At 45.3% G+C, this 11,553-nt stretch overlaps 1 protein-coding gene and 1 long non-coding RNA gene across 5 annotated transcripts in view; one reads left to right on the forward strand and one right to left on the reverse strand.

Moving 5' to 3' along the window:
• The window catches only part of LOC118415406 (neuronal PAS domain-containing protein 4-like), a 15,631-nt gene extending 7,691 nt beyond the window's left edge, over positions 1-7,940 (reverse strand). The window contains exons 1-7 of one of the 3 annotated variants that reach the window (XM_035820015.1): positions 6,276-7,940; positions 5,489-5,614; positions 2,122-2,288; positions 1,222-1,370; positions 904-1,006; positions 562-653; positions 83-267 (exon numbers count right to left, since the gene is read on the reverse strand). In XM_035820015.1, coding sequence (XP_035675908.1) covers positions 83-267; positions 562-653; positions 904-1,006; positions 1,222-1,370; positions 2,122-2,288; positions 5,489-5,614; positions 6,276-6,394 — 941 coding nt within the window. In that variant the 5' untranslated portion in view covers positions 6,395-7,940. Of the gene's footprint in view, positions 1-82; positions 268-561; positions 654-903; positions 1,007-1,221; positions 1,374-2,121; positions 2,289-4,732; positions 4,856-5,488; positions 5,615-6,275 lie in introns of those variants that run through there. The other 2 variants (XM_035820007.1, XM_035820023.1) reach the window with 2 other exon arrangements.
• On the forward strand, positions 159-10,311 carry LOC118415923. 2 transcript variants are annotated; one of them, XR_004831167.1, is made up of 3 exons: positions 159-292; positions 982-1,089; positions 7,980-10,311. It is a non-coding gene; the product is annotated as an uncharacterized LOC118415923 (long non-coding RNA). The 2 variants fall into 2 exon arrangements; XR_004831166.1 differs by lacking the exon at positions 7,980-10,311 and adding an exon at positions 1,197-1,338.
• Positions 10,312-11,553: the final 1,242 nt, after the last annotated feature.

Raw genomic sequence — 11,553 nt, forward strand, 5'->3', positions numbered from 1 at the left:
TGGCAGACAACTAACTCAGACCGAGGAAATTATATAGCTACCATTACATTAGTCACAAACCACAAAGAAAACTCTGCCTTACCTGTCGGAAACTTCCTTGAACTTCATATCCAGACCATGAACAGAGTGGAAGGTGTTGGTGTTAAAGTTTGGAGGAAGGTCACCAAAGCTGGAGGGCACGTCAATGGGCAGGCAGATGGACACAAAGATGGGGTTTGGGATCCATCCTGCTGGCGACACCTGGAAGTGCCCTCGAACATGTACGATCTGCAAAAGTAATGCATCACTCCAGGTGAATTTAAAGTGTGCAAGTTGGTGAATGCAACATGCTTGTGGCCTATCTCCTTATTTCAAAAGATTTTTATGCATTGTTATTTAATATGTTTGAAGTACAAAGGCCAGCAAACAATGTCCCCACTTGTACATGTGTTAAGCCTGCAGCAGTGTCCCCTTCATGCAGTGTACCAGTACACTTAAGAATTAGTGCCAAGTGTGCTATCTGATAATCTGAACCAGCCTGAACCAACCATGACAGATGTAGACAGAGGTTGTTGTTCTTACCTTGTTGTCCCCATAGTTGGTTTGGCGGCGCATGGTCCGTGAGGTCTTCATCCGACAGAAAAATGAACGTTCTGAGGATTGCACTGTAGGACCTGTCCACAAACAGAAGGAAGATGTATTCAGATTTTATCACTTACTTAGCAAAAAAAAAAACAATGTCCTATGCATCTTTGTTTTCACGTTTTCGTGAATTATATTTTTTATGATAGATAGCATTTGAATTTCCTGGGTCATAAAGATATAAGGGAGCAAGTTGTCATTTAACAAGATGTAGATGGTTTTGATTTCTTGGTTAACCTGCCACTATGTGATAACATAACAAGAGAGGAGCTGTGGCCTGACCTGTAGTGGTGAAGGGTGTCTGCAGAATGTTGTTCTGGACAGTCAGGTGATCAGCTGGGTCAATTATGTCATACACAGAGTCGCCCTGACTCAACAAGTCAACCTGAAGAGAAAGAGAGTAAGAAAATTGGTTCATCTAACTTCTTACATGTGGTGAAAGGCGAAGCTTGATGTTTTAGCCAAAAGGTGTGTGCTGATTTTTTATTACATTATTATTTAATCTGTATCAATTTTAATCTTATGACCCATCAGACTGAGATCTATGCACACTCCAATGTCTCATGTCCGTGTAGTGTAGCTATGACTACCTCTCCTTACCATGGAGTGTCCAAGATGCTCAGTGACGTTCTCAGAGATGTACAGCATCTTCCCTTCCCGCGTGGTGACCAGGAGGAAACCGTGCAGACCCTGCAGCGCAGCGTGGGACACTTCTGGTTGCCCTGGCAAGAACGACTGGCTCTCTGGGACTTCTAGGAAACAACCGAAGTCATGTTTTGTCAATTGTCTGCCACACCTCAAAGCATACGTTATGTGATGATATTTGCATCAACACCATCTTGTGTTCTGGGATGATGCAGATTGTTTAGCCTCCTTGCTGTGACAAAGTGTTATTTTTGCCACTATTCATGGCCTCACACAAGTCAGGACACTTGTTTCTGTAAATATTTCCTCTATCAGGTGTTCTGTACTGACATGAAACCATTATGGTGTGTTTATACATCATACATTTATGTTTGCTATGCTGCCTTGGTTGTTAGTTTGAAGACAGACATCTGCTCACCAGGTTTAAAAGTTAAAGTGATCTTTTATAACAGAGCAAGGCTTGGCAAACAGGCGTCATTCATTTTTTTACAAGCCAAAGTACCGCGGGAAACCCCGGCAGCAGCGCTGTTCTAGTAGATTTATAACTTATATATTACCAGTAGTCGTTTTCTTGCGGATGTTTCTTTCAAGTTAGGTTGCTATTCTAATGGATATTTCATATTTATACAAGGCGGGGTGTCCAGTGGAAGCACGATTTGGAAGACTTAAGAGGTTAAGCAACAGGTTTTTGTCAGTTTGACATGTCATGTTCGTCTCTGTTCAGGTGAATCTAAATTTCTTACTTGTACCCCAGAGTCTGCTTGTACCCCACCTTTAATACGCGTATTTCTCACCAATAATTTGTTAGGTTAGAATTTTTGTACCCGAATTTAAAGCAATTGATGCATGTCCCACCTCTGGAGAAGTAGTTGCACTTGCGCATGTAGACACAAGTGAGCGACATGACCTGCAGGTAGGACAGGCGGGCCCGGACAGGCTCGGCCAGGGGGAGGTGCCCGCGCAGGAGGCTGATCTCGGCATTGATCAGGTCCCGCCGCTGCTTGGAGGCTCCCTTCGTGGATCTGCAAGTAAAGGCGTCAAGTTCAGTTTGAATCAATGTCGCTAACATGGAAATTTACCAGAAAAAACGTGTTTTTGCAATCCCCCATGCCTTCTAAAGGGTCGGGCTCGAAGACCTTCCTAACTAAGTAACAGGTCCCCCCGTCTGTGGTTTCACCGACCCGACAGGTTAACGCCGAAGTTCATATGATCGGAACCAAGTGGGTGCCGTAATTGTCCACAAAAGTGCCTCGTTGGCGGCTTGTTTTGCTACAGAAAGACCCAGATTTCGCAAACCGTACCCGTGTGGTCCTGTCCCCATGTCGACTGCAATTTCAACTGGACTTAGAACTTAGAAGCACTATCGTGTATTTCTGAGGACACCGGAAGCGCCTCCTAGAACTATAGTCTGACACGCCCTGAGCCTCTATCTTCTCGGAAAAGATGCTCATGTAAGGGTCCTTGGCATTATTCTATCGCCTAGAGTCACGGTGACTAATAACTTCTTGGTAGAAGTACTAGTGCTTACTCTACGAAGACGGTGTGTCGAGTCAAGTAGAGCCCTGATGGGTTCATGGAAGAGCAATGGAAAACGCGCCAAAAGGCACTGATACCAGAAGACACTAAATAGCGGAAAAGACGCCCAAAACAAGCCCATGCATTAACTATTTAAGGAGTATGAGTATTTGACCGATAGTGTATCTGCCTGGGTTTTTATTCGGTATGTTTGTATGAAATCTGTTAACCACATTAGTAACACAGATACAGACTGAATATGACTTCATTTACTTGATCTGTATGGAACAAATAGAGGAGTAAGCCGGCCAGAGGAGTATAGTCGGCTATACTCCTCTGGGCGGCTTACTCCTCCATTTGTTCCATTTCTACGTTTCTTCAAGCGACCCGGAGTCCGGTAGAGACTAATGATCACAACTCTGGTCTCAAATCTGGCCAATGTACATGGCGACGGATCAATGACCACAAGAGCCACGTTGTGGTTCCGTGAACATGATCAGTCACTATTCCAGGTAAGTCTCCACTATCTCGGCCTCCCGAACTAATGTTTGCATCGCAGATGAATGGCTCTGGGCGTAAACAATATCAATCACTCCCACTGACATGTTTGAGGGTCAGTGTGCATCTAAGTGTAAGAAAGTCCGACCGTTACAGCTCCTTCTAGCGATATTCTTTCAAAACACAGCACTACAAGGTTTGGTTGTGACAGTTGACGGAGGTGTTTACCCATGAATGGTTCGGATAAAACACGGAGTGCTGCGGTTGCATGAATGTCTTAGACCCGTTGTCCCAGATGAATGAGAGACTGAGATAGTGAGTGAATGAAAAATAAACCATCGCGATCAGGTATTTTTAACTGATTCTGCACGAGACTACATGTGTAGCACCGCCATCTGACTGATTGGCCGTATTAAACAAAATTTATCTGGCATTTTTTCTCCACGGCACAGGGATGATGTCTTCGAATTCGCCAGCTATATTTCTTGTTTATAACCATGTAACTTTTGTAATACTAGTATCACGGACCGACGATTCATCTATCTTGTTCATATAAGTGAGATGCGGCTCAACTCATGAGCTCAATGCATTAACAAACAAACAAACAGACTGGAAGCTCAATATCACGCCATTAGTGACATTTCATTCTACAACCGTTCTCTTTGGAAAGTATAGTTTTCTGTTCAGGTAAGTTATCTACCATGCGAATTCATTTAGAAGCTTTGTCATCCTTACTTTCTATTCTTGAAGTTCCTGTAGCGGGAAGCGTGGGAGGGAGATGGCAGGCAGTAACACGCACGGAATGTCAATCATAAGAACGGCCTCCCCTAACTGCTAAGAACGTGAAAACGGAGTGTTTAAATTATCTTTCCCATCGCTATAAATACCATTTTATCGTAAAACCATTTCTTAGGTACGAAAAGGGTCCATTTATAAAACAATACGAAGTTGGCTGTAGGCATGACACCTTTGATGTCATGACTTGCTTTACGTAATAGCGGGATCAGCCACTACTGCTGAGGTGTAAATATAGCAGACTGTTGACGTGAAAGAGATCTCAGTATAGTAAAGTCGAGATCTTTAAAGCAGAGCCTGCTTTACCAGGCCAACGTGGATCAAGCTATTCGCACGTACCCTTTCCCTGCGGTGAAAACTATTAATTCAATGACTCTTCCGGGGCTGTAAAAAGATACACTCTGCAACATGGCCAACTTACGCACCAATGTCGCCTAGCACACCTAAAACCTCGACTCCAGAGGACTGATGAAACCTGACATCATGTAGTAGTAGAAAGACTGAGCAGGTAATCTCTCTACTTTACTCGGGAAAAGGTTCTCAGACTCAGTAAGGCTGTGCGTGGGAAGGAGGTTTACCGGCAGCGCTAGCGGCAGAATTTATGAATGAACCGTAAGATGTAAGTACTATGAATGGCCGTGGTTGTTGCTGTACGTACGTGGAAAGCGCCCGGGGCAAGCAGGGTGGGGGTGGCGGCGGCAGGCACTGGCAGCGCTCCAGGGTTGGGTGATAGGCGGGTCCCACAAGCCTCAAACACATTCACTCCAACCTCGAATTCACACTGCAATTTCTCAAATCAAATCAGAACTTTTAAATGTTGGTAATCCTTGCACCGTTCCTTGACTGTGTTGCTGCGTGAGCGTGATTTTGTACTTTATAGCATGAAAATATGAGGTAATCTGGACAATAATAGCTCTTGCTGAGAACCAATGCTAAAGTATACGTTTTGCCAGGAGAATGCGGAATAGGGGTTGTCCTGGGAATTCCTATCTGCCTCACGTGCAGTATGACTGGACAGGGAACTACAGGTCCCGTGGTTGTTACAGCACATATGGCTAAGCAGGCAACACAGGCTTGACAAAAGGGAAGTTTCACAGGGGATTTTATTTTGGTCTACAAATGTAAACACGAGGTATAGCCCATGGGCACTCTAAAAATCCCCGCTGTGAAAGCAATACAAAAGAAAAGGCGGTCAGATGTTCGAGCTGGCCAATCATGAGGAAAGTAGGGCGCAAAAAAAGTACGAGAAATACCCGCACATACCTACCATCACGTGCCGCATGTGACAGCCACACGCGCGCAGCTCACACCACGGAATAGAAACTTGCGGGACAAAAACATATCTATACCAGGTTTGTAATGATATCTGAGTTAACAGTGTTCGTTTATGGAAAGAATGAAAAAATTCACCCACCTGAACGGCCTGGATGTCCCGGCGCCGCGGCGTTCCTGGCGATCGGCGGACGAGGGCCTGCCCTCCCCCGCACACCTTCCCTGCCACTGACGGCCCTCCGCCGTCTCAGCTGGTGCCGGCACATCGCTGAGGAAATATGAAAACACGTCGTTAGAGAAGCAACGCCACGGATGAAAATAGTATGAAGACTATTTTCGTACCTCTCTGTGGATTTATTTGATTCCGGCGGGCCATCTACAAACACAGCGAGCTCTAGGGATGAATGGGGCAGGAAACTCTCAGGAAGCTGCGCCGAATGAATGAAGCGATCGCATCCAAGCGAATACGCGCAATAACAGGTGGTTGCATGCGGTGCTGGGCAAACGCGCCTAACCTGCGCGCAATAACATAACATAACACACCATTCATAATAAACGAAAATACGCGGCGGGATTAAGGGAAGGATGCTCTCCGTACAAGCGCCAAATAAAACAGTTTTGGAGAAAGTGAGTGATTGGATACAATGCGACCTGTACGTATAGTACATGCGGCAGTCTGTTGCCAAGCTTGTGTACAACTCCCAAATGCACCCTAAGAAAACCATAGCAATTTACACACTCGGATCCGCATTTGACCACACAAAGCTGTCCGACGTCGAAATCACAACACGCTACAATGACATCTCGGGCTGTCCCTGCAAGGTATAATCCACATCCTGTACGGAGAAAGTACTGTATGCTTGCACAAAATCCGGCGGGCAACCACGCACGGATCACCGAAGAGATTTCGAAGCCGGTCCGGTAAGTACCTGTAAGCGCTCTGGTCGCGGAACATCCCGTTGAGCGTGAATGGAGCGATGTGGCCGGTGAGCCCCGGGTACGGGCAACCAGTAGCGAGGGCGCCAGACACTCTACCCGTGGTAGTCATGGTGCCGCAGCAATGTAATGTGGGGAAACTCCCGCGCGAGGCCCTGAGCCCATCCACGCCGGCGACTAGGAAAACCCCTCATTACGAATGCACACAACCATATATGGGAGTACCCGCCCTGACGTCAATACGCGGTCGCCATGGACACCCCGCCGCAGCTATTTTTGCGCCCGCCGCCGCTAAATTTAGCCAGGAAGTGTAAAAATAGGCTGTCGGTTACTAAAATTAGCCGCCCCATGATCCATCAGCCCAGCTTGGATGTGCGAAACAAGCAGTGACGTAAACACGAGGCCACAGAATTAAAACTCCCACAAAATAGTAGTTTAAGTGTGGCGTCACCGGAGTTGTTTTATATACATGCGGTACGGCTCGGTGCTTGGTTGCGGGGATAGTGCTCTCTGGCGCCGCGGCTGTGTAGGAAGATGTGCCGCGCCGTGCTGTGAAAGATCCTCTCCTGATGATGCTGATGGACCAGGGGAAGAAAATAAAAACATGCGTCGATGTTGTCTCCCTTCATTATTGTTGTTGTTCGGATTGTTTTGTTGTTGTTTTTTTTTCTTTCTTTTTCAGTCAGCTATTATATATTCTCCCCTACTTTCCTTCTCGTACTCCCTACAGTTGCTTGAATTTGCTGTTTACAGTATTCATATTTCAAACTGCGAAAACATTGGTGAAGAAAAATCTAACACTGAACGTAGCTCATAGAAAGCATTTTGCATGTACTACCCTAGGTGACAGGATCGCCAGAAAATCGATATATGATCTGGCCAAGGACGTAGGGTAAGGCGTAATAGTGGAGGGCCTGTTGTACGTCCTTGATATAAGGATAGCGGTAATAGCGCATCCAGTTAGCGTTTAATTTCCTGACCGCGGATTACCTGAGCGGGGGAGGTTCGCTGTACCTGCGGAGAAGTAGCGCTAGGGAGGGAAGGTGTATGCGTGAAGGTTTAGGTCATAAACGATATTCACTTTGAATATACGTAGTGGGCGCGGAAAGTATAATACATGTAATTGAGAGTAACGGCATCGTCCTGTGTTTTACCCAAGAAACACTGGTACTTGAAGCAAGGTAAAAGATGGTATATCCATGTAATTTGAAGGGGATGATGATTGTAAAAGCTTGCACATCGATACCAGCTGGAGGCGCGTCAAAACAAAGGAAGCAAACGACGGGAAGTAAGGATCCAAAAGAGCAATAGGACAAAGAGAAACCAGGGACCAGTTTAGGGAACTTCCTCCCTTAATAGTAACCAGCTGATAGCTATATCCTGTACGTAAGTAGGATGTTTGTTACCATGGAAATTAGGCGGAGTGTTTCCTTTTCGTCAGGTTGTCTCAGGGGGTGTGGATACCTCTGGAGCAAATCAGTAGCATCATGTACGGCTTATGAGTGACTCCATGCTCTTTAGTTTTACGAGGGGTATCCCTAATCTCATAATGTAGGACTAAAATAGCGTAGCGTAAACGTCACAACATAGCAAACGTTCATCACCACCTGTTTGCTGTCTGTAGTGGTTGACAAGTGACTTATCTGTCCATCAGCTGTATGGTACTTGATGGTATCAATACTATCATGTCTTCGCAGATGCAGACACGGGAAGTCGCGCTGGTCATGGCGTCATCAGCGGATCAGTGGAGAGGATTGTGTGTCTGTTCGCGGGCTGACCTGCCGGGTACTCGCTGCGCACCGGGCCCGTGACTCGGTCCTCAGGAGTTGAAGACCTACGAGTACCCATGGAAATGTGCCAACGGAAGTGCGCGCCCCTGACCGCACTAGAAGCATCACCACCTGTGTATCATCGGCGCCGGCTTCTGGGCTCTACCAGCTATAGATCTATCTACAGTATACCATACAAATTAAAATGCAGAATCCCAGGTTATGGGACAGTGGAAGAAAACAGATGTTGCTCTTATGATCTGTGGGGCAAACGTGGGTTTTCATCAGTGAGTAACGTAAAAATATTTGATTTTCATTGTACTTTGTAGACATGCATGGTAATCTACTAATAGGGCTGTTCCTGTCTGCATTACAGCTCAGGCGAGCGTATTTTAGGCTTGTATTTACGCCAGGGACTAGATTACAGGCATTCAGTTTAGAATCTTGGGTCTAAATTTAACCAGGAAACGCAAAAATAGACCTCTCCGCTTGGCCGATTTGGTGGGAGGCATTGTTCATATGCTCCACTGGCGAAGCCTGGCCTGCAGGGGCGGCACATTGACGTCATCAGACTCACCTGCCGCGCGGGAGGATCACGTGACCGGGGGTTGCCTGCGGTCAGCAGCCTGGCCTCGCGCTGCTGTATTGGCGCGGGAAACGTTGTTACCCGGCATTGGGTGGGAGGACTGTATAGCGTGGCTTTTGACCTGTTATAATTACCTTCGCTAGCTATAAGGTTATGTTTTCGGTAGCGTTTGTTTCTACGCGTTTGTGTATGTGGTGTGTAGATGGACAGCATAACTCTCCGTTGTCTGGATGAATTGTATTGATATTTGGTTGTCAGCTTGTATAGATGTATAGTTTATCACAGTGAATGTTCACTGACGTTATTGTGCCAGATTAGATACTGACATATCCGCTATAACAGTATGTCAGATTGGTACTAGAGCAATCGTGTTTCGTAAGATTGTGTATTTGATGTGGTACAAGGTAACCAATCAACAGGGTGTATCTTTATGATATAACGTTACCTTATATGGCTGTCCTAATAAAGAAAGCACCCTCTGATCGTGTTTTCAACATGACAACTGACACTCCGTCTAACAAACAACTTATGCGTTCATTGACCCTTAATTAGCTATTTATAGAGTCACACAAATGTGAGGCCCATATCGATATAGCCACAAGTTCCACATGATATACTCTGCAGTATTGCACAAACAGAATGGTCGGGGAGACTTCCATCTCCGTATAGAGAGTGGAATTTATTATCAGCAAGCACAGTAGGTGGATCATCGCTGGATAGTTTTAAAGACCACCTGCAGCTACTACTACTACTTGTATGTCCAAAATTTAGGTGTGGCAGGTCATTTTTTGCTGTTGCTGCCATGGCTTCTTGTTGGCGTGTCACGCTGAAGGCCAGTTATACTCTGGGTTATACCGGTAATATAGATAACGTTACAGATACAGGTCCCTCGCCCCTCTCGCCAGACACATTCTGGAAGATTTCAGACGTACCACTCCGTCCCCATCCCACAATGATTTTAGCTTTATCTGGTCTGACTAGACGTTCTGATAAAAAAATCTGTATTTCTGAGAATTCTCCTTCAGGATAGATATTGCCCTGCTCGTTTGCTGGGATTATCACCCCCGTAGCTTTAGGTGAGGCCCTGGATTTCGACCTGGACAGAAAAACCGGCAGGTCAGGGTCGAGGTAAGGGGTGCTGGATTTGTTAAATCATTTAGAACAAACTTGTGAAAAGGATAGAAACCGCATGTGTAGTCGGGAGATTTGCGAAATACGTCATCGGTACTTGGGTTTGACGCATCTTGTGCTCAAAATAGAGGCGGTGGCTCCTCTGAAAACCTACCTGACTGGTGGTATGGACTGCACACCTGTATGGTGACGTCTGTGCTGGCATTCCGCCATTGTCAAACAAGTCTTTGCCTCGGGGCGACACTAATTTCGGCACCTTAAAGTTTCATTTCAAGTGCCAACTAACGTCATTAGGACCGTTTATAAAACATGTACACTATTAATAGATGCTCATAATACTGCATAGCTAAGAATACGTACATCAAGTTATTGTCTAGATTTGTACGTTAAACATGACGTCTGATGCGACACTTTGTTCGTCAGTGTATGGCGTTATACGATCATGCCTGCAGCGGACTCCCATGTTTTGCATGTACTCACCGGTCTTTTGCCCGTGTTTAACATGTACCCGTCAGGCTAATGATAAAACACTTTTCTTATGAAGCTTCAGCAGAGTAGAATTCATTCTTTTTAGCGGTCAAATGAATGCTTAGGGACTGAATCATCCCATATTCCTGTGGGTAAACTCTCTTGGGAGACATCTTGAAGAAACCATGCTTAAGTAACATTGTCATGATACACAGGGTATTTCTATGTGTCTCCAAACTTGATATACATATTTAGATACTTAACGCATTGTAGACAATTAAAAGGTCATTAGAGTCCAACATGACGTCTGTTGTGGCACTTTCTTCGTCAGAAGTTTCTTATGACATAAGACAAGGACCGGTTTGGGTTACGCCTGGGCTATTTTGGGCACCAGAATCGAAGTAAAGTAACAAAAAGTGTGGTATTTTTTTTAGAAGACGTCAGGTGTAGCCTTTCTCCGTGGGAGCCGTTCTGTGACATGCACATGACACATCCAGGGACGTCATGGGCGGGTCTACACCCTTTAACCTTTAACCCGAGCTGAAGTTACTATGCTTAAGGTCACAAGTAAATGTCATGATCTTAGTCCATATTGCACTGCAGGCGCACAATGATATATTAAAGTAATGTATGGTAAATCACAGCACAAGAACATTTCCGTATCTAAATACACAGAAATCTTATTACTTGAACTGTGAGTTCTACTAGTAACCGGTATAGACACCCTTTTGTTAGTTCTCCCCGAGGGCGTGAAGTGTCGTTGACCTGACTGTCTGTCTGTTTGACCTGCCATAAAAGCAGTATGGCAAAGGAAGGGAAGTCTGCCATCTCTGATTGCCTTGTTTCGTATAGGATTACTCCACTGAACAGTATCATCAGTGATAGCAGCCGTCTTCGCTATAGTGTCGTCCATGTTCAGCTTTCCTGTATGGTGACGTCTGTGCTGGCATTCCGCCATTGTCAAACAAGTCTTTGCCTCGGGGCGACACTAATTTCGGCACCTTAAAGTTTCATTTGTATCAACTAACGTCATTAGGACCATTTGTAAAACATGTACACTATTAATAGATGCTCATAATACTGCATAGCTAAGAATACGTACATCAAGTTATTGTATAGATTTGTACGTTAAACATGACGTCTGATGCGACACTTTTTTTTGTTCGTCAGTGTATGGCGTTATACGATCATGCCTGCACCTGAATGTAACGTTATCAACTAACGTCATTAGGCCCGTTTGTAAAACTTCTACACTGTCAGTAGACTTCCATAGTTCCACACGGCGAAGGGTACTTACATAATGTGATTGCGTAGTTT

Source organism: Branchiostoma floridae, chromosome 1 (genome assembly GCF_000003815.2).
Source record: "Branchiostoma floridae strain S238N-H82 chromosome 1, Bfl_VNyyK, whole genome shotgun sequence".
Classification (NCBI taxonomy): Eukaryota; Metazoa; Chordata; class Leptocardii; order Amphioxiformes; family Branchiostomatidae; genus Branchiostoma; species Branchiostoma floridae.